Source organism: Lagopus muta, chromosome 5 (genome assembly GCF_023343835.1).
Source record: "Lagopus muta isolate bLagMut1 chromosome 5, bLagMut1 primary, whole genome shotgun sequence".
NCBI classification, from domain to species: Eukaryota; Metazoa; Chordata; class Aves; order Galliformes; family Phasianidae; genus Lagopus; species Lagopus muta.
The window spans coordinates 46,197,346-46,220,631 of NC_064437.1; the positions used below are offsets into that span (position 1 = coordinate 46,197,346).

Below are 23,286 nucleotides of genomic sequence, written 5' to 3' on the forward strand. Positions count from 1 at the left end.
GATCTAACTTTAAGTCTGCCACTATTTCCAACCTTTACCATCACCACCAGATTTTTATTTAGATCAAAAAAGTGTATAAACCTGGTGGCACTGATTTACATATCTTCTTCTGGAATAAAAGCTAAAACAAAAGAAAAGAAATTCTGAAACACACAGTTCTGGGCACTGCTCCTGGAAAGCAGTCAGTGTAAGCAAAAGTCACTGAAAACATCACATCAGCAAAACACAGTGAAAGACTTCTCTCTTCCCCAGCTGTACCTCCACATCCATGTTACAATGTGTGAAGTCATCTGACTCACTTCTGTGAGCCTTGCACAAGTACAATTAATCAGAAAAACTTGGAAAACAGTTTAAAGATTGGAAAGGAGGCTACAAGAATGGATAAATAGGCAAATATAGAACAGACTAGACACATACCGTACTGCTACACAAGCTTTCTGCACACAAATTGTAACACAGATCTTTTTCATCCAAAGCTTCTATACTCTGACTTCCTCTACACAAACATGCATTATGCAATTCCCACCACTCACAATAAACAAAAAAGCTCAGAATTAGCTTTTCCTAATGCCTAACTGCCCAGTTCATACATTTAGTGATTTCTATGTGAACAATGAACTTTGCTGAACATAAAAAACAAGGTTTATCTTCACAAGTCATTGCTAATAAAGATTTTCAATCATCCACCTTTTTCTCTACTGTGAGACCTTGTTGATTATTTTTAGTCACTCTTTGTACCTTGCCCTTTCTTACCCAACCATTATTTTTCCCTTGGAGTTTTGACCCTCCTTCTGATGATAAGTGTTACAGGAAGAAGATTCAGCCTTACAGCGGCAAGAGAAAACACTCGAAGATGTACAAGCATCTAACTCAAAGAAACAGCCCTTTACACATCTGTTCACTGCTAGAATTCAGCTTTTAGCCATGCAGTTAGAATTTGCAGTGACTATCTCAGCATATTAAGAAGTCATAATCCTTATATCAATCTCCATGTGTCTCTATAGTAATAAAGGATTCACTTCAAGTTGTACCATTCAGAAAGAAGCAGACACAGAAAACCTTTCCTGCACTACAATGCATAGAGATGCTTATGTACAGAGAAGGCAAATCACCTCTTTAGACAGAACTTTAGGCCAATAGTATTTCTATCAACCCCATAAGCCAACGTGACCTGGGACAACTTCATATTAATGAAGAGTAAGGCCAAGACAACATTATCAACAAGTCACCTCACTGTAGGGATGCGATTTCACACAGTCTGTATACAGAAAATGGCACTGCATGTTGTATGTCAGATAGCATTTCTCTCTCTCTAGCATCTCTCCAAAACGTTTAGTGAAGAATCTTAGAACAGAAAAAAACAAATGTTTTTATGAAACTAACACATTAATGGCTGAAATTAACACTCTCTATTCCTATATTAGCACACAAATGCTAACAACTGTGGCAGACACTTCTGATGTCAGGGTAATTCATCTGTGTTTCAGCAACAACTTTTCTGTGCCTCAGTTTAAGAAAGGTTAAGCAGAACTCTAGCTATAATGTGACAGCTCCCAACAATCCCTACCGTTGGTTTTGCAATGCCTTTTAACTGCAGGAAGATTCAGAGTTGGCTCAGACACGCAACTGGACAACACCTGACACATGGCAGGAATCAAAGGAATTTTCATCCTATTCCAAAGAACACTGCTCAGGGGGAAAAAATAAGTAAGAAAAAAAAAAAAAAAAAAAACGAAAAACGGAAGTGAATTCCAACACCACAGAACAGCACACATGAAACCTGGCCTAGCCTCTTCCAGGAGCACACTCGTGCTCTGGCCGCACCACCTCCACCCACACCTTCCCCCTGCACTTTCAAGGCCACAGACGGTCACCCTCTAAGTTCCACCGCCTGTGCGGGGATAGCCGCCCCTCACGGGCTCAGCAGCACAAGACGAGCCTAGATACAACAAGCGGGGCCGACAGGACGAGGGCCGTGTGGGAGCGGCCGCCCGTCCCACGGCCCAGCGGCTGTCAGGGCGGCGCCGGGGTCCGGCTCGCAGCGCCCGGGGCTCCCGTCTGGCGGCCGACGGTCGCAGAGGACGGCTCCGCCGCCGGGCGCCCCGAATGCGGACAGCGCCGGGCCGCGCTCCCGGCAGGCCGCCGGGCTGCGGTAGCGCAGGGCGTCGCGCGTCCTCCCGCTGGGCCTCGGCCCTGGGAGGAAAGAGAGTGGCGTCCGGGCCTCGCGCCCCCGGCACCCCGCGGCCTCACTCACCTCCTCCGCCGCCTGCCGCTCCTGGCGCCGCTGCCGGGCCCGCTTCCGGCTGCCGGGCCCGCCGCTCCACCGGAAGCACCGCTCCCCCGCCCGCCGGCTGCCACGTCCGCACTGCCCACCAACCCCCGGCCGCCGCCGCGCCCCGCCCGGAAAGGCCCGGATGCCGCGCAGGCGTTCTGGCACTCGCGGGGTGACGTCACTCCGGACGCGAGCCGGCTGCCGCTCGCTGCCGTGCGGGCTCGCCGTGGCGGCGCTCGCGCTTCGTGACGTCGCCGGGCGGAAGTGCGGGCGGAAGTGCCATCGCTGGGTTGGCCGGGTCGAAGCCCCAGGGTCGTTGTCGCGGGGCCTCGCACGGCCCTGTCTCGCGGAGCGGTTGCGGCAGAAGTCTGTGTACGGCCCCGCTTTGGCGCCGAAACGCAGTGGCGTTGGAAGAGCGGCTGGAGCGCGCAGGCAGAGCCGTGCTGCATTACTGCCGTGACCGAGCCGTGTGTGACGCGAAACCACGTCCTTTGAAGGGTTAGCCACGGTGTCCGCGTCACGGGACGTCCCGTGCCCGTTAGCTGCTGAGGGCTGTTCTCAGCGCGTGCGGAGCAAAAAGAGGTCAATTTGTTCTTAAGGCTGTCAAATAAAATTACGTCTTAACCCAGTAGCATAAGGGGGAGTGTGGATTTGATTTCTCCTGTAGCTCCCAAGGGCCAGGCCTGCGTGGGGTGGCCGGGAGGCCTCCTCCGGTGTGATGCTGAAGAGAAGCTGGTGGTGCAGGGTCTGGGTGCAGCTCTGCTCTCTTGGCCATCGAAGAGGCCAGACGTGATGTCCCCTGCTGAGAGCTGTCTGAATCCCATATGTGTGGCTAATCCTGGCTATTCTTGTCCCCATGTCTAATACTAGGACTGGCTGCAGAGCGTCTGAGAGTGAGGAGCACATCTCCAGCCTGCCCGTGGTTTTCAGGACACTCCTGTGTAGTTACACCAGCTGCATAAGGAAGGTACAAGTGGAGAGTGTTGCCACTTCCTGGCTACTCTGGTTCAGTTTCTCAGGTTTGGGTGCCGTCACCTGATCTTGCACAAGTTTGTGCTTGTGTCACATCTATACCCGAAACTGCCATGCTAATGAATCCTCAATGCTGGGTTACTCAGATTCGCATTTGGAAAGGGAAGTGGAAATAAAATTTTTACTGAAAAGCTTCCAGCTTTAAGAGTGCCAGATGAAGCTCTGAAGGCAGGAGGTGAGCTATTTTCAGCCATGCTTCGGTGAGAGATCCATGCACTGAGGGTGAGATTGACATGACACGTGTGCAGAACAACTCTGGCCCTTTACCAACAGCAGAATCAAATGTCTAATCATAGGCAGAGCAGCAGCTGAGAGTGCAGAAGAGCAGGGAAGGCTGGGCTTGACAGTCTCAACTCTCTTCTTGTGTTTGTGAACTTGAAGGAAAAAGTGAGAAGAGGGCCTTTGGGGAGATTGGAGAATTGTGATGTGAATGGTGAAGATGGGAATGGAAGATACTGCCTGTTAAGACCTAGAGCCTGTTTCGAAGTTGGGAAGACAAAATATCCAAAGTACAGAAATCATGGGAGCTGAAGAAGAAATGCTCATCACTCTGTCTGGAGGTGCCCCCTGGGGCTTCCGGCTGCAAGGGGGCTCTGAACAGAAAAGACCCCTTCAGGTGTCAAAGGTAGGACCTCCAGGTGTGAACTGAAAGGGCAGGGTTGTTCTGCTGAAGTCAGATATCCTTCCTGATAAGGCATCTTCTGCCAGTAAAAGGAGTGTCTGAACTCCTTTATGTGACAGCAGATCTTAAAAGGAAAACTTGGGGAGAATGGTCAGGCAGGGTGTGGGATGGGATGGATGCTGCTAAGGTGGAAGTGTCAGGTGAAAGGTGGCCTGCTTTCTGGATCATTACGCACTTAATGTTCCCCATTTGTTGGCACTGATCAAACAATGGTGACAGTTCAGGAAAAGAGCTCACATATGAAGGTTTAAGGACTTGTGTACGGCATCCAACTAAATAAAAAATAATTGAAATCAAAGCAACAAATGCCATATTGCAATTCAATGTAACTGTCTCTAACCCTTCATTATATTATCAGTTTCGAAGTAGATGCTCATTTCTTACGGTCTGCTATTTGTGAAGTTTTTTTAATGCTGTCCAAAAGGAATATTTTTGATGCGTTCAATTGAAAGAAGAGATGAAAAGCAGTTGTTTGCAAGTGAGATGAAATAACAAAAAAGAAACAAATATGAATTCTGAGTTGCACTTGTGTAAATCCGTAGCTGTTACTGATTTCCTGACAGGAAGACTAGAGGTTAGGTTAAAAATTAAGAAAAAAGAAAATGGTCCTGTGTTTAAGCTCATACCAGCTGCATTATACTTGATACATTGATATGTATGGATGTCTCCCTGGAAGACACCCAGCAGCAGGAATGAAAAAACGCTATGCCATCCCCATTCTGTTTTCCTTAAGTAGATTGTGTCTCTGACAGAGAACTTCAAAATGAAATGTTCTATGACCCCAGGTCAAGGAGTGTTTATCTGTGAGTTCTGCCAAATGGCTTGGAATCCCATGGCCTTGCCCAGAGTGGATGTTTCTTACATAGAGAAAGATTGTTTTTCTACAGGAGAATCGCATATTCATAGAGCTTCGGGTACTGAAGAGAGATAATCAGTACCCTTGAAACAGGTATCTGGAACCAGTGGTTGTTAGCAAAACAGGATTTTCATTGGCCACGTAAGCTCTGTGGGGTTATTTTGACTCACTTTTTCTCCCAATACACAAGAAACTGGGATTGAAGTGGCAGGACGTGCTGAGTAACTTGCAAAGATTTGTTATAACAGAACAGCAGCAAGAACTAGCCATTACCCATGCTAAGCTGCACCTTAAGGTGAATGGAATATTGCTCTCGCTTTGGTGGCTTTTTCAGAAAGATACTAAATTGAGCTTGCTCTCACCTCAAACTTGGTATCATGCCTTAAGACTAGCAATGAAAATATACATATTTTTACAATACTTGTATCTATGGAAAATATAATTGATACAAATCTAAGTGTAAAACATTCTTCTTGCAGGACTGATTTTATGATATTCCTTTTTTTGCTATTATTATCCAGAATTTAATAGCATCCAGTTGGCCATAAATACTGTTGTAAAAGCAATAGCTTAATCAGTCTCCAAAGAAAGGACTTAGGGATCCTTACTGGGAATCTTGTAAAATGCATAGAAGAAAATAAACCCCCAGAAGGCATGCAGTGTCCTGATTGTCTTCTGAATGGCCGTGTTGAGAGTAGAAGTCTGAATTCCAGTTTTTGTGTCTTTGAGTTGAAAGCTCACATTCTCATTATTCCGCAGTCTGCTGTTAACATTTGCAGGACGAAATCTGGGCCAAAATGCCAACGATGTAAAGCATCTCCCAAAACCTTAACGTCATTAGCGGTATCTGGATATTCTAGGAACTGAAGATGGGAATGGTCCCATCACTAGGGAATCACTTCCAGGGATTGTGGCCGTATGTCACTGCACAGAGAAATAGGGCAGTATTATTTTTTTGTTAGAGCTGTATTGCTTTGTTAGAGCTCCATTGGTTTGCTGGAGCTGGGTTTCGTTGGCCGTGGATGCGCAATTTGTTCTGTTCTGCCTCCATCCATGGGATCAGTGGCATTGCATAGCATCAGGACATGGGGTCAGGGGGAGGTGTCACTGAGATTGAGCCTGCCTCACAGAAGTAAGGTCAGATAACACAGTGTTTGTTAGTGTGGTGAAGGATGATTTGTGTGCGCATGGAAAGACAGATTAGATAAATGAGAAAGGTCTATTAGTAAACTGAATGCTGTCACAGAACAGCCTCTTGGGGAAAAAGGAGAGTGCTGGACCAGGAAAAGTTTGGTTTAGCAGAACAGAAATTATTATTTTTGCTTTGAATCTTACAGAAAAATGTATTTGGACAGAATGGTGAAGAACAGAGCAGGAATGTGTATTAATCTGTAGGAAACATGAAAGGAGATACAGACGTGAGTATCCTGTACCTCCAAGGAAATACTACATTGGTACAGTTGGGTGTCTCTAGTTGTCATTTCAGGCAATTTCAACTTCTAGACTATAAAAATAATAGGAGTAGCAGTAAGGGAAGATGCTTACCAGTGAAGTTGAATCAAATTGTTTCTTTATACCATTCTGGATGAAGAAATGCTAAGCAGAAAAAAAAAGCAAATTTGGGACCAATAAGTAGAAATGAACCAACCATAACAAGTAAGTTATATAGAAATGGTTTACATTGTAGTTATGCAGAAATGCTTGAATTGCTATATCAGACTAGGTATATGATCAGTCCATCTCCTGCTTCCTGCTTCCCTTGTGTTTCCTGCAACACAAAGTATTTCAGAGGAAGTGGTACACTTCAACAATGCATCTGATTTTCTGGTCATGCAATGCAGAGGGAAATTCTTTCACTCCAGCTGATTATCAGTATGCACTGTGAATGAGAATTAACAATGCTGGTGTTTTACCCTATACGTAAACATAATTATTTGTGAACAGATTGAGTTTTACTTGTTATACAGTTTCCCAGTAAAGATGCAGTCAGGCATTCCAAAGACTAAATGTTGCACAACATAGGATTTCCTGTTTAAAGTTACTCTCCTGTTGTATTACAAATCCCTGCACATTTCATTATCTTACATGATCAGTTTACACCTGTTAAACTTACACCTCTTGCCTTTCTTCTTTCCAAAATTTACATCACCATCTTCTTCGCAGAATCACGGTTAAGCTGTTAGATGAAACAAGAGACCAATTCTAAACACACTCTAGTCAACAACAAGGGGTAAAAAAGCAGCTGGATGTTCACACACTGGATTCACCTGCCAAAGTGCTTCTGATGTTTCACTCTCCATGGGCTATGAGTTCAGGGACATGCCTGGAGCAAGATGCTGCAATTACACAGCATGTGGACAGTTCCAAATATTACTAGCCTTGTGTTCAGGTAACCTTAATGGAGTCAGATAGCTCTGTCTGCCTCAGAATGAGGAAGAAACACATTGCTTCTTCCATCCAGCGGCGCCCAGTGGATACTGATGAAAAAAATCGAATTTAAATAACATGATCAGGATTGAAATGCTAATATTGACTTCAACTGATGACACGGTTCCAGATCTGTAACTGCAAACATCTTTTGTTTTAAACTTTCCTGCAAGAGCACATACTAAATATTTTGTTCTGCCCTAACAATCATTTGCAGTGTCTGTGTGCTAAAAATGTCTGATGTGTAAATGAAAGACAGTGGTACCATAACAATTCAGTCTCATGAAAACAGATACTGTAGGAGTGGAGGGTGAGATGAACAAGAAGCAAAAGAGAATTTATTAGTGCCTGGGGAACCCTCAGTAGAAAGAGTAGATGATTTTTAAATTAGGGTTATGTTAAAATATCAACTTGGTAATGAGTAAGCTAGAGGAACAACAGACAGTGATATGCTCAGCAGGCAGAAACACAGCAGGATAAAAGATCAACAGAGGACATGAATAATTCTGCAGAAATTATGATGTTTGAATAAGGGGAACTAGAGAAGCAAATAAGGGGAAAGAATAAGAGTAAAGAACTGAAAGAGGAAAGGAAAATCACCATTCTGTTCTTAGCTACAGCACTGTTCTTTCAATGGAACTCAGTTGAATTACTGTGCTTTCACATTTGGCTTATTACAATTTGTAATTAACTTACTTAGGAAAGCAGGTAAAGGATAATGGGAATTCACACTACCCCTTACCACACTGATGGTGAATTTGTATAGCTGTGTGGTAGTAACACAACAGTGCAGCAACAGCACACATCAAATCTTTGGCCATCAACAGTCAGCTGTTGATGAGTAAACAAGCTTAATAGCGAGACACAGAATGGCCCCATTGATGGCAAAGTTTTTATTTTAGAAAGGCTTAGGAAAAAGCACATTGCCCTAACACATACACTATTTATTGTAAGGAGAATCTGTAGTGATGAGATTGTTCACCCATTCTGAAAAGAGAGTACAGTAAGGGAGAACAATACCTTCAGGTTCTTGGAGGATTTCTTTGAGAGAAGGGGATGTGCATCAAATGCTCTTGGAGCTAAACAATATGTGAAATGAGTAGTCTGAGAAGTTATAAGGTAAGCATTATGCTTATCAGCAACCAAACTAGGAACATAATATGGAGCTGTATTAGGGAAATAATTTCTACAATTAACAGGGCAACTTTCAGATGGTGCAAGTGCATGCAAGCTGCCCTTTGGAACCTTCAATAAACAAGATTTATTCTATGAAAAAGAAACGCTATAAAAAACACAGAAGGCCCTTGTGCTTAGTTTGAAAGATGCTTAGCCTGGTTCACAATGAATACTGAAGAAATAAATGGAAACTGGAAGCTTTCCAATTGCTACTGATAGTAGAGGAGGAAGATCTGAACAGGCTGCCCAGAGGGCTGTGGGTGCCCCAGCCCTGCAGGTGCTGCAGGCCAGGCAGGATGGGTGCTGGGCAGCTGTGCTTCTGGGGGCATCCCTGCCCACGGCCGGGGCTTGGGGCTCGGTGAGCTTTAACGTCCCTTCCGACACAAAGCATTCAGTGATTCTGTGTTGTCAGTGACTCACATGAAGATAATGAGCTAGCAAAATTATACATTTCTGGGGGAAAAAAAAAGGCAAAGAAATGAGCCTCAAATGAGCTGTGTTAGGGAGACGCTGGTGTTACTGACTGCTGGTACAAGTAAGAATTCACTGAAAATATCACACCTATGGAGCTCTTAACTCTTTCAAAAGAGGAAATTCAAAAATTAATTCAAGATAGAGCAGCTATAGAAAATGAAGGGAGAAGAATTATTTCACTTAGCGCAAAGACTGAAAGATATGATGTCTTTCTACAAATAGATGCTGAGCAAACATCAGCATACTGTTCAAATAAAGGACAGCATTGTCACTGATCAAGTGTGCACAGAAAGACCTGGGGTAACTAAGCAGGGTGGTTCAGCAACAACTTTCCTTCCAATCCTGACAAACAACTAAAAGCTTTTTTAAAATCAGGTTAGGTGGAGTAAACAATCTGGTATCCGAAACAACAGGGTATTGGCCCTGAAAGCTTGAGAGGCTCCTCTTTTTTCTCTGTACAAACACAGCAGCAATTGAGTGAATTGTTAGGGGAAGCAGCGACACTGGACTGTATAGGTTTTAGAAGCAACAACTGTTTTGTTGCTTAAGAGCAGTTCATCACAACCTCCTCTCTACTGTTTCTCACCTCTTGCATGTTTCTCTGCTCCAAACTCACTGTTTCTCTTTTCTCCTGTGGCAGATATCCTTGCAGCCTATGTGCTACAGGCTTATCAGCCAGGTGCTGATGCCTGCGATCCACAGCCTGGCTCTCTGTCCTGTTCACCCTTGCTTGCATGATGTTATTCCTGCTGATAGTTGCCAGCTCTAACCCAAATAGGCCTGAAAGCTTGCAGATTTGCAAGCACTGTGGAAGGTGGATAGACTGGTCTCTACCTGATCTCATGGGCGTTGAAAGTTACACCTAAGAAAGTTGTGGCGACCTAATCTACAGCAGTCTAGTCTACAGCAGTCACTACTGCTAGTTTTGGAGGACCAAGTATGTCCCTCGGCGCTGTGGAAGGAGTGCCTCAGGCAGTTCTGACAGTGCTCCTGTACATGTTTTATGACCTGTCAGCACTCAGACAGGTGCCACCACTGGCTGCCAGCAAGGGAGTGCTGGCTGTGGTGCCAGGAGACTTTCTGAGGGGCAGATGGGCCACAGTCACTGTGCACTGGAAGGGGACGTGCCTCCACCACTGCTGTCTGGCCAAGGAGCTGCAAGCTGTGCACAGCACTGGGACAGCAGTGAGCAGAGAGCAGTGCTTGGAAGGGAAGCTCTGCCCTTCCTAGCAGAGATGAGGGGATAGGGCCTCTGGGGCAACCGTAAGAAGGTGGCCTGAAGAGAAAATTGTATTGTCATAGTTGTAAATTACCATTTTTGATCACATCAGCCAATGATCTGGTTCACAAATCTCTGTGCATCACTAAGGCTTGGAGTTACCGGCAAGGGAAGTAGCTTTACGCAGGCACTCCCTCTCATTAGCACAAATAGCAGACTGTGCAGGATTGCTCACTGGGAGAATCAGAATTTGGTCCAGTGCACTGTCTTCTTTCTCCAGTACTGGAATAGCAATAGTCCCCTTACCAGTACACTCGAGCTGGTAACAGACTAAAGAAGTCTTGTTTGCATTTAATGGATTGTCTAGCACCAGCATCCTCTGCCACCACCAGGTTTCATCTCCAAACCCCTTGTCCAGAAACCACCCAATCTGTTTGCTTGCTGGTCAAGATACCTTATTTCACCCCCCTCCCTTTCTGTGTTCATTTGCTATTCCAGATGTATGTTTTGTCCCTTCTTTCACTAGATAAACACCTTCTACTTAACCTTCACTGTAGATGACCTTTGACATAGGTCTGCAGGAACTGCTTTACCAAGAGAAAGTACATGCAGTGGTGCCTTTTAAACTGAAGCAAATCGTAAGGCAGGAAGTTATTGGGATTAAATTAAGAAGTATAATTATAATAATTAGTGTAATTATAATAGCTTATAGTAAATATTCTACTCTAATAAAAATACTGAATTGCCATGAAGATCCTTAATAGGCAAGGCATAGAGAAACTATCTTAATGGATCTTTATGTTCAGGTGAGCATCTGAGACAAAGAAAAGAGTCAGAGCAAATGACTACTGAAATAATTCCTGATTACCAGACTGCAGTCATTTACAGCTCACAGTCTGAGAGTTTTCTGTAAGGCCAGACAAAAAACTCACCCAGGTCTCCTGAATGCCAGTCTAGTGCTTTAACCACCGCGGTATCTGTCCTTGCACAAGTAAAAGATTAGGCCCTAGCCTAATCAAACCAAATTGTTCCAGTAACTGAACTGGTGTCAATGCAGATGTGCCCAAAGAAGAGCTGGAGGTGTTTGCTTCTTCTTTTGCAGCTGCTGTGTTTGTAGTTCAGCTGAGCATGTGGTTCTGGGAGGAGCAGACCCAGATGTTAGACAACTCTTCAGATTCTGCCTAAGTTCATTTCTTTCAGTAATGCTTTATACTGCTTTATACAACAGGACAGTTCTTACATCTCCACTGGAACCATGTAACAGGACTACATTTCACTTAAATGGGAATGAAATTTAAAAGCTGCCACACAGCCATAGAGCATTGCATGGACGGCAGCCCTGTGATGTGAGACACAAGCAGAGAGGGAAAGGGAAAGTCCAGTTGTAGTCAACATACAACTCTTACTTGGCTTGAGTTTGCTTGGTTGCTGCTGGAAAGATTTTAGAGATTAGATGGAAGACCAGTAATATAATTTGTCTTTCTGCTGTACACATTATGCCTGAGGGAGGAGGTGGGAAATGCTTTGGCGACACAAGGGGGAAGTGCCTATTACAGTTCATTCCTGAAAGGCACTACAGACCTTCTGACTACCATAATACCTTTTTTTATGAAGAAAGTGTGGTGGCCAGCAGAGAGGATGGCTGCAGTTTCAGACAGGTTCCCTGGGCTATTCTCAGGCAAGATGTGAAGCCACTGAGTTACTATCGGGATTACTCTATTCTTAGTATCACAGCGTGTCTTCACTCCCCACATGCCACCACCTAAATATAGTCCATACTGAAGAACAGATGCTGCCAAATTGCATCTGACCCCTTCTCCCTTGCATTCTGTTCTCAAAAGCTAGGCTGAATTCACCCGAGACACATCCAATAGCCAGGGCGTCCTTTTGTTTCTTCAGGGCTACACTAAGAGAATTCTTCTCTAGCCAGATCATCATCCTAGCCTTCTTGGCCTAGCACTGGTCTTCCCTTCAACACCTTTTCTTCTTCCCTGTATTTTTCATTTGTTGCATTCACTCTTTTCATTTTTGTCTCAGCTGCTTCTGTCCTTTCTCTCCCACCTGATTCAATATGATCAATTAGAGGAACAGGGCAATGTAATAAAGGAAAAGAGGAAATGTACATGCACATACATAGGCCCTGTAGACAACTAAACCGCTCTGGTGAGAGCTGTTTTATCACAACAGAAGTCTCTGGTGTGAATGCAGTGAGAGGGACAATTTTCTATGTGCAAATGTGTTTCATTAAGTTGTATTTCCAGTATTCCACACTGATTTATATTTCCAGTAGCATAAATCAGTAAGGCTCTGATATTGAGATTCCATAAATGAAGCTGTAATCACAGAATAATGGAATTATTTGGGTTGGAAAGGAACCTTAAAACTGACGTAGTTCCAACCCCACTGCCACGGGCACGGATAATGTCTGCTAGACCAGGTTGTTCAAAGCCCATCCAACCTGTCCTCGAACACATCCAGGGATAGAGCATCCATAGCTTTTCTGGGCAACCTAGTCCAGAGCTTCGTGACCCTCATAATAAAGAATTTCTTCCTGAGATTTAAATGTATCCTTCTTCAGTATAATCTAAGGAGGACATTTCTCCATCATGAACCAAGGTGTACTGTGGGGAGGGAGGTTTCTACAGAGACAAGGAGTCAAAGGTATAACAGATAAGTAGTTACAAGACAATCTGTGAGGTCTTCCCCTCCAAAGGGAGAGGTCAGTCCTTGCCAGAGATCAGAAAGTGCAGCTCCGTAGAGCTACTCCAGGCCACTTCTCAGAGACCCTTACTGCTGCCTCTGGCTTGCACAAGAAAGTGTTCAGGGATCTGCTTCACAAAGCAGAGGGAATTTCTCTTTGAAATGCCACTTGTCCCATCCCTCTAGAAGGATTCTTTTCCCCTCCTCTCCCATACCGTTCAGAAGAGCTGCTGGGTGGCACATCCTTTCTTCCCGCAGCCTGTACAAGCAGCTCCTGTCAGCAGCACTCGCTGAGGCTGCCGGCCGCCCAGGAGAGGGCACCTTCTGGACATAGGGAGCAAGTAGTGAGTCTGAGGGCAGTTTGACCTTCAGGGTGGGCAGTGAGCCTGGCTGGTGGCATGAGCTCCCAGCCTGGCCTAGTGCCTCGAGGACTCGGTGCTGCCCTCCCTGAGAGCGAGATGTGCAGGCTGCAGGGTGTTGTTGTTCAAGGTCTGCATAGCACTGTGCTGGCAGTCACACGCTAACTGGCAGGCTGATGCTGCTCTCTGTCCCCTGGCTCCGGCAGACTGCACCCTGCTGACAAGGTCCCATCCTTTCTGAACGGCATGCTGTCAGCCTCCTCACTCTGCAGATTCCTCTTCTGCCTTTCTCCTCTCCAGTAAATGCAGTGGGGATAGGAGTTGTCATTATGAAGCTGTAAATTGTTGGTTTCCCTCTGCCTTTGGGAAGCAGATCTGTAAAATTCCAAGGGAAGATTTACAAACCTGTGGAAGACGGACAGCCAGGAATGCTTACATGCTATTTCAGACTCTGCAGGTCCTGGGCTTGCCACTGGTCCTGTTTTCCCAAGGAGGAATGGCGAGAGGCAGAAATCTCCTGAGTTTCAGGGCTAGCTTGCAGCTCCCACAGCAGCCCTGAAGTAACCACAGTTACTTTTGCACACGAGCCCTCTGCTGCCCTGGTAAGTTCTGACCACGGAGCAAGCCAGAATCACTGGGCTGGCACCTCTGCTTGCCACAAAATGAATGGGTTGCCTGCTGGCATTGCTCAACCTACACAGGACGGCATACATCCCAGCAGCCTACTCTGAGCTAAAGGTGCTTGAGGGGGCAGCAGGAGGCTGCCTGCCTGGGAATGCCAAGTGGTTCTCTGCAGGTTCCAGCAGGGCCCAAGGGCTCGCAGAAGGCTCATGAGCCTCTCGTATGGGTGGTCACCAGCCCAGAGCCAGCTGGCTTCAGTGAGCATGGAGGAGTACTATGGGATGTAAAGAATGCTCTCAGAACCTCCAGACAACATTTAACCCCTTCGTTGTTCCATAACTGAGAGACATACTCAGTAAGTGTGTTCTTATGCAGAACACAAAGCACTTGGCTGTGGAGCAGCAGCTGTCCTTTTGAGTAATACCAGTGAGATACCTTTGGTCACCCTCCCTACAGCCCTAACACTAACCCTCTGCATTAGCTGCTGTCGCAGTAGGCAGCACTGGAAAACACGTCTGCTATCTCTTCTTAGTTAACAGCTGCACTTTGACGGAGTATCAGGAAGCAATATTTGTACTGTAACAGCAGAAATGTAGTTCTTCAGCATTGCAGACCCACATGTTCTCATTCCTAGTTTATATTAACAAGAAGAGAGATAAAAGGCTAAGATGACAGAAGTTGATGGCTGTGGCAGCTGGGATGAGCGAATCCCTATTTTAAGCATGCAGACAAAATTTGGGGTCAAGCTGGAGAGGCTACAGAGGGATAAAGTGCCAGTGAACATACAAACAACTCAGAGCATAGGGCCCCTCTTTCTGTCTTCTTAACACTTCTCAGTCCTGCTGAGGCTGACCTACAGGCAGTACTGCTCTTGCCTCTTGACATGGGTGGGCAGGGCTAAGCCTGGTCACATGCTGATTATGCAGAGCCTTCGGTTCAGACCAGCCAGCCATGCCGAGGGATGTCCTCAGGGCTTCAGCTCTCTTCTGCCCCTTGAGGGAATGACAGTAGCGTAGCAATCCTCTCACATCTCCTTCCATGGCAGTGAGGGCGGAGAAGCTTGTAGAATTCCACGCAGACTCCCAAAGCATTTTGTCTGAGTCCAGTTGCTTGAGCTGCAAGGCCGTAAGGTGTGGGAGAAGGTGCCTGGCAGTGCATTACATCTCTGCAGGAATCTGTCTCACTTCTTTCACTGAATCTTCTGTCAAACAACTCTGCACAGATTTGTTTCTCACGTAACTGCAAGATCTGAAGAAAATATATAGAAGCATTTATAAATCTAGCATATTTCATCCTGATTTACTCTTATGCAGTGTTTTTGTCTGGCTATTTTTGCATGTGCAAACTAAGTGCATTATGAGTGCCAAGCTGTCCTATAAGAAGGTTGTCACACTGCTGATCTACATGAGAGATCTGTGTTTTTGAGCTCAGTGGACACTTGGTTTGCTTGCTAGCCCCAGCAGGAACCCTAGACTGTGTTGGGGGTTTCAGTGAGAAGTTCAACACGTCATGGAACAGAAGAAAGAGTAAATGCATGATGTGTAATGGCCACAAGAGGCCAGACTGGGTGCTAGTCTGACACTAGAGCCTCAAACTCCATTTTCAGATATGGCAATGCATATCCTGCACAACTCCTGTTAAGGCTAAAGATTTACTCCAAGTTTACACTTGTGTAACAGGACACCATGTGGCCTGATACAGATATCCAGAAATATTTTGGCCAAAGCCACTCGAGCAGGAATTCTTGATGGCAGGAAGTGCCAGAGGGCCCCCAACTCCTCCCATTCTCAGCATCCCCAAGGACGGCATCCGCAGGGACTCTGTGTGCATGTCATGGGTCACACCACAGAAGCACAGTTGTGGGTACAGCTGGGAATCCTGACACACAGCCATGTATAGGGAGAGTCTGGAATAAGCTCCCGTTCCTTCTCTGAAACACAAGCAACTTAGGAAACAGGGCATGAGAGATCAAGAGCAAGGTACTCCAGAGTTTTAAATTTGCAGTGAAGGACTCAGACTAGGTTGGTGTTCAGGTCCAGCCTATGCTGGAGCAGGGAATACAGAAACAGAAGGGCATAGGCAACGTGGTCTTCCTTCAACTTGGCAGCACAGTTGTCTTTAGGCCTTATTTTATTCTTTCAGAGAGAGAGCAATAGAAGCGCCAGCAGGAGATGAGCAACTGAACTAAATGGCTACTATTCTTCCTTTCATCCCTATTCTTTCTCTCTTTTTTTTTTTTTTCCAGATCCGAAAGCGAAGCAAAGCATGCCGTGGAGGCCTGTGGGAAAATGATGTGCTGGTATCTATCAATGGGAAGTCATGTGCTGGCCTCTCCCATGCTTCTGCCATGCAGATCATCGACTCCTCCAATGGCATGCTCAATATCCGAGTGAAAAGGTAAGCTGTTTCCAAACACCAGGACTGTGACAGTACAGGCAGGCATGGATTTGACTATATATTGGATAACCGAGCCACCAGAAAGTTGCACAAAGGTTACCTGGATATTTACTACAGCAGGCCACTGTATTCCAATATGATATGAACTGACTTCTACAAAGAAGTGGGTAGGGGAGTTCTTTTTCTGGGAAGAAGTATCTCTGCTGAGCTCTCCAGCAGAATGTTAGAAACAAGGATCAAATTTTAGGCACACAAATGATCCCAGTAACTTTGCTGTTTCTACCTGTGTGAAAGCAAACCCAGTGCTTCAGAGCATGTTAGATGAGGGCCAAGCTGTAAATCAATCAGGTAAAGACGAAGGCAGCAAAGCTGTGTGAGGACCTAACTAGTTCACACTACCACCGAAACAGAAGCTGCCCTCAGAAAATAAGACCCTGGTGAAGGGATCTGGGAGATGTAATTCTCTGTAGCCCTCAAAAGACAGAGCACTGTGAGCAAAGGGAAGGGAGAGCCACCCTGCTTACTGGCATCTGTACACTGGGGCCCAAGGAGAGCAGTGCTCAGAGAAGGAAGGAAAGCAGGAGCATGTAGGCTACTTCCCTTGGCTACAGGGAAAGTGCTGGTGCCTTCTGATGTGCTCATTCTGTCAGCCAACTGTGATGAATTGGGATGAGTGAGCCCTGAACAGGGTGGCCAGAATAGCGCCTGGTCCCTAGCCAAGGCCTTATCTCACCCCTTTGGAGCCCATCTGCAGCCAACAGGTGCCTAGGCAAATTCTTTGGGCCAAAATGAGCACACTTTGAATTAGCAAAGTGACAGGCTTCTCACAGGATGCATGGATCAGCCCTCTGGGAGCCAATATTGGATGGATTGAGAATAACGTAACCAGTGAGTAAAGTTGGCTGTATTTTGGTGTAGCAGAGAACTCATCAAATATTGCTTTCTCAACACATCTTTATTAACACTTCATATCTATATTCCCAGGGACAACACCAATCAGTTGCTTTCAGAGAGGACGGGTAGCTGGAAGACTGCAGTATGCAAGGTCATATATGCATTTCTGCTGGGGAGTGTTTGTAAAGAGACAGGAGGAAGAGGCCTGAATGGATAGTGCAGAACAACAGAAAATAGCTTATAAGCAGCAATGATTTTCAGTTATCTGTTTATGTATTTAAAGAAAAGAAAGAACATTTCTGTTTTGCCTGAGGAGCTTTGCATTTTCTCCCCAGTAGGAATTCATACTATAAATATTATTAAAATAAATAAACTGTCAGGAGAATTGCCCACAGTTAGCTTCCACCAAGGTTTGACATGAATATAAATTTTTCACTGTTCAGAGGCTGGATAACAAACAATTGATATCATGAACCCACAGCTTTACAGAGGCAATGTTGTCTGCCTAGCTTCCCAGTAAGCATGCTCAGAAGGCTCCTTTATAATTCTAATGAATCCTCATGACACTGGCAAGGGGAAGAAGTTCCCCAGCCCAGCTGTGTGGTTCAGAATCAAACTGATTTTGAGCGTTTAAGACTTGGTTTCCAAAGAGGTCATGAAGCAGAAACTCGGGATGAAAGCACACAGCTGACGTCAGAGATGAGTCTGCCCTTAGTGTCTGTACTGTGTGCACTGTAGATATCTGTCCCACAGAAAAGACACCTGAAACACCAGCTCAGTCTCTGTCCTTCCCTGTCCAGCGGGCTCCCTCCTCACATGCAGTTTCCTTCCAGCTCCCCTCACCAACCAGACCTCACTCACTGCTTTTCCTTCTCCCCGCAGGACAGTTGGCGGGGACCAGACTGGCCCGCGGATTCAGCGCTCCCCTTCCCCAGGGCAGCGAGTGCTCTCCCCACCATCCGCACTCAGCCCCACGGCACAGCTCCTGAGCTCGGCTCCGGCAGGAGCCCCAGCCACCACACAGCCCTCACAGCCCCGTAAGCCACAGAGGCACCTGGACAGCCTCACCTCCCCACCGGATAGCGAGGCCTACTATGGTGAGACTGACAGTGATGCAGACAACGTGGCCCAGGAGAAGCACCGCCGGGCCCGCAAGAAGTCCCCACGCTCCCCGCCAGACGGCACCAACAGCAAGGCAGATCTGCCCCAGGACGAGGTGTCCCTGTCTGAGCAGAGCGGCTATGAGAGCTTGCCAGAGGCTGCCATGCAGAAGGAAGCCAAGGAGGCCAGCTACAGTGGGGTGGCCAAGAGGGAGGTTGCCTGTCCACCCGGCAGCCGTGCAGACACCCCTTTCTCAGAGAGCGAGGGACAGTTGCGGCCGTCCTCAACAGAGGGTCGTGAGCCTTCTCCAGAGGCGATGCTCCTACCCCATGCCACCAAGGCTATCCGAGCAGAGCGCCATCTCATCCCCATGGTGGGGCCAGTGGAGTACCCAGTTGATGAAGATCTAACCACCACATATGCAGAGAAAGCCAAGCAGGCTAGTAAGTGCTTTGTGCCTTGCCATTCATCCTTGCCCTCTTCCTATGCTTGATCTCCTTCTAAAATCCTCATTCCTGCGAATGTCAAGTGGGTTAGCTCCCCTAACTTGTGAAGAAACCAAGTCAGCCCTGCAGAGATGGGAGCTTCCCATTGCACATTTGCCACTGGGGTCTGGATCACCAAGGATGTCCCAAGCACTAGATGAGAAAAAGGGCCTAGGGTCCAGGAGTCACTTCTAGGAGCTCCAGCCATACAATCAGCGATGTAGCAGCTAGGGTAGGATCAATCCACTTGAAGTATTGGCAGCAAATATAGGTGGGAGCTGGTAAATCAGTTAATCTGGCAGCTCCTTGTAGGGTGGGTATCTCTTGAGACCTTTCCAGGTAGAATAAAACACTGAAAAATTTAGAGTTTTTCTTGGGTGATGGACCAGAAAGTGACCTCAGTTGAGAATACCTTTCCTGGTTTCTGCTATATATGCATTTCAAACTCAAACATGATGACAGGGTAAGATGTTATTTGATTTCACAGTGGTGATCTAGCCAATAATATCAAATAAAAGGTAATAATATATATTTTTTTCATATGAGTATATCAGTCAAATGATTAACTTCTCTGAGCCTAGAAATTAAGCAGGTTTCAAAAAACTGACTTAATTGTGGAAGACTGGGAAACTGAGACATAGAAAAGTTATTAGACCGAATCAGAGATAAAACACACACTAGACATCTTTTCCCCAGACCAGATAATATTTCAAAGCTATTGTTACACCACTCTTCCCTCTTTTTCTTGGTCCTTTAGAGGTAATTGTCAAATCGAGGCTGTATCTGCTCTACTCTGTGTTGAGGACAGACTCAGTTGAGTGCTTTATGTCAGGCCCTGCTTGGCAGTACAACTGACTTGATGCCTTGTAGTAGTTCTTCCTAGTCTATAACATTCACTTTCCCTAGAAGAGCAAAGAAATCAGCAGTTTCAGACTCTCTGACGATGAAGCTATTTTTTCCCCATTTGAATAATGTACAAGCATGAGGTGAATGGTGAGAAAGGCATGTTCAGCTGCTCCCTGCCATCTGATAGTCCTAGCAGTGGATGAGCAAATGCTTTACATCAAGGCTTATTTCCATGGATAGTATCAGCACACAAGGCTCCCAGGAAAGCCAGGTATTTAATGCAGAACATTTCTGATGGCAAAATAATACCCCATGGCAGAAGGTGATGCAACTGCACTGCCAGCGAGAGGTAGGGCTCCTAGAAATATTAGAGGCTGAGATGGTATTTTATTCTCGTATTACTCTTTCCACCCCTCATCCCCTTTCTGGATCATCTTTGGCTACGAGTGTCCTTATGTAAGAGTTGTTCTGCCATGGATTGCAATTCACAAGGCCAGCTTGGGTTTTTCTTGAGTTAGGAATCTTGGCAGTAAATGTGAGGGTAAAACTCTGTCTTGATTATGCTGGATTACAGTAGCCATTAAAAAAAAAAATTGTGGGACTGCACAGAGGCACTGATTCCTGCAAAGGGGCTGCTTGTAGAGATGCCATATCCATTGGAGGTACCACAGCCATTGCCAGAAAGATGCAGCCTTGCAAGGATATTTGTACATGAATTGGCTTAGCTCCTACGCTTGCTCCAGGCTCTTATGGAGCCAGAGCCAGAGCCAGATGAGTTTAAAGCTCTGTTTCTCTGCTGTCTCTTAGCAGTACACAAAGCACAGTAACCTACGCTGGGACAAGGGGACTTCCAGCTTCTGCCAAACCAGAACACAAAATCAAGCTCATGGCTTAGAAGCTAAACAACTTTTTAAAAACAGAGTTATGAAGAGTAGCTGACTTAGATGATCAATCACAGGAGCCTAGAGCTTGATATAGACACAGGAGACATTTAAAGACCATTCTGACTACCTAATCAGATGTTTGCCTTTTGGTGCACACCCTCCTCGCTTTGGCCTGACCATCCAGGCTGGATGTGGCTCTGAGCAGCCTGTTCTAGTAGTTGGTGACCCTGCCCATGGCAGGGGGGTTGAAATTATGTGATCTTTATGGTCCTTTTCAACCCAGGCCATTCTATGATTCTATGACCTTCACTTTTGTTATGGCTTCCACCACTACGCTGTAAGAATAACTTTTTTTTTTTTTTTGAACTGTCAACCAACTGGTTCCTCACCTTTTTTTTCTAGAATGTACTCATACAGCTTTCTCATGCTTGCTGTGATGTTTTCTCCAATTTGGTTTTTTTTTCTCTTTCTATTTGTATTCATTCTTTTTAACTTTCACTGTCATTCTTAAGCTGCATTTTCCCTTTCTTATCTCTTCCTGTACCTCAGGCAAGCAGCACTGCAGATTTCTGATCTGGACTGATTGCATACTCAAGAACATTAGTGAAACTATAAAATGCTTCCCATATTCCCCTCATTCTCTTTCCCATCCTTATCATGAAAGATTACCAGTCTTTATTCTGTGGTTGTTACCGGTTCATTTTCTGTTAATTTTCACATTTTTTCAGCACACACTCTTTTTTGCATCAAATTTACCAACTTTTGACAACCACAGTTTATTTCCCTGCTGAGTTGTTATAAATCATCTGGCAATTGCCAGAGGTGACACTGCTGTCTGATGCCTGCTTTGAACAGCAGTAACACAAAACAAATGTAGCTCACTTACTCACTGCAGCCAACAGTTTGACCCCAGGAGCAGAACATAGCGTAGTGGCAATTAGAAATGGCCTGAACAAGGATTTGGCAGAGGATGAGATGGAACAAAGGAAGCACACTGGGGGGGGGGGGGGGGGGGGGCATCAGCTACTGGTGCCATCTTAGGATACCCTGTGTATAGTCAGCTGCTGTGTTGTAGCTCTCCTTTCCCAGCAAAGGTGTAAGGGCTTAGAGTCTTTTCAGGCAACAGGTTTGAGCCTGCCTTTTTTCAAAGTTCTTGCCCTATCACAGTTTGCATATTGTGATTGACCCAGTTTTTTCCCAAAGTCTGGAATAAGCACCTGTATCAGCTCCCCAGAGGACACACAGCTCAGACACGCCTGCTCAAAACTCACTCAGAGTATTGCTGATGTAGACTGGTGGGGTAGAGTGGGGAGCCACATACCCTCAAAGTGTGAGGAACTTGCCCTACAGATAATAAGACTTCAATTTTCACTGCTACCCAGTGGCTACTGTGCACCCTTACGCTTTGCTCAGGAGAGCAAGAGAACAATCAGCAAATGGAGACTCTTTGCTGTACTTCAAATGAACTACAGGAGGGCATTCGTACTTGTAAATAACCAGTATATTGCCTAATCTGGATAAACAAAAGTGGAAATTTGTTTATTTTTCACTAAAGAAGAAATTTTCTCATTTTAAATAAATTAATCCTTGGAGAAACTGGGTATCCTTAGGATCTCCATTTATCCTCATTGTAATGGGCCAGTCCAAATTCTGCCTGACATGATTTCTGTGCTGTTTGGATAATGCAAAAAGAAAGGAAGATATAATTAGGCTTGGGATTATTCTGTAGCCAGAGCTGCCTCTCCTCTCTAAGGTGCACTGTATTCTCACCCTCAATCTTAATTTGTCTCCCAGGTGCAATGGGCTCAGGCTTTCTCATAACAGCAGATACCAGTTGCTGTCAGAAGACAAGCATACCAGGACAGCAGTCTGGTCCTAACTTGCTATCACATAGGAATTTATGTCAGTGCAAGAAGTGCTTCAAAATATCTCAATTTAAGCTTATCCACTGGACTATTTTTAATTCCTAGGACTCAAGAGCCTTTCCATATACGGCAGGGGAAGGGAGGGAAGAATGGGTGGGGAAATTTCCTCTTCTGCTTTATATGGGCCTGACTGCAGGAGCAGATTCATCAAAGTTGTTACATTCTGTATCAGAAAAGGAAATTGTTCTTGTTTGAAGCGGATGTACAGCAGCATCACTTGATGAGATAGGATGCTTATTTATAAGTTGCCTGTTCATTGGAGGGTCTTACAGATTACCTCTGCTAACAGCGTAGTCACATTTCTCTGCAGAGAGTGTGAGAGCAACAAGCCAGCTAGCAGCCTATTATAACGCATATGGGTCACAGGAGTTGTGAAGAAGATAAAGTATCTGAATGGAAGTTTGAACTTACTGCACCACATTTTCTACTTGGCTTTCACCTTCAACAGCTGTGACTGATAAATGCAGTTACATGGTTGGTAGGCTAGCTTAATCATTTTGCAACTCTCTGCAGTGTAGGAGACCCAAAAGTTTAGGTCTCTGTCCTTTCTGCTTAGAAATAGAGCAGAAAAACATTTTACTTGGCCCAGGAGCTTAAAATTAATCACCTGAACTATTGATACATTTTTTTCTGGAATAAGCACCTGTATCATATACTGATCTTACAGGAAGTTCGCTCCTTGCAGTATGAAGCAACGTTGAATAGCCCTTGGCCCTGGTGCCCAGTAGGCAGCCAACCACTAGGGAAACAAGGCCAACAACCTCCATGGGTGAATCACTGATGAAGGGTCTGATCTCACTTCATCATGCACTGACCTGGGAATTGCCTTCACTAGGGAAAGCAATTTACATACACTGGTGTATGCAATCTAGTCATATGCCTTTGCTGCCTTTGCTTATGAATCTCTCAGTATTAACATTCTTTTTTTTTTTTTTT

General features: G+C 45.5%; 2 protein-coding genes across 6 annotated transcripts in view; one reads left to right on the top strand and one right to left on the bottom strand.

Annotated features, from left to right (window-relative positions):
* The window catches only part of SEC24C (SEC24 homolog C, COPII coat complex component), a 35,618-nt gene extending 33,250 nt beyond the window's left edge, over nucleotides 1-2,368 (bottom strand). For 2 of the 5 annotated variants that reach the window (XM_048944551.1, XM_048944548.1), the window contains exon 1: nucleotides 2,255-2,368. The gene's annotated coding sequence lies outside the window, so the exon portion shown is untranslated. The remainder of the gene's footprint in view (nucleotides 1-2,254) is intronic. The other 3 variants (XM_048944550.1, XM_048944549.1, XM_048944552.1) reach the window with 2 other exon arrangements.
* Nucleotides 2,369-3,605: 1,237 nt separating this feature from the next.
* Nucleotides 3,606-23,286, top strand: part of SYNPO2L (synaptopodin 2 like) — a 31,591-nt gene continuing 11,910 nt past the window's right edge. The window contains exons 1-3 of the mRNA XM_048944554.1: nucleotides 3,606-3,929; nucleotides 16,064-16,215; nucleotides 17,992-18,653. Of these exons, the coding sequence (XP_048800511.1) occupies nucleotides 3,825-3,929; nucleotides 16,064-16,215; nucleotides 17,992-18,653 (919 nt within the window). The 5' untranslated portion in view covers nucleotides 3,606-3,824. The remainder of the gene's footprint in view (nucleotides 3,930-16,063; nucleotides 16,216-17,991; nucleotides 18,654-23,286) is intronic.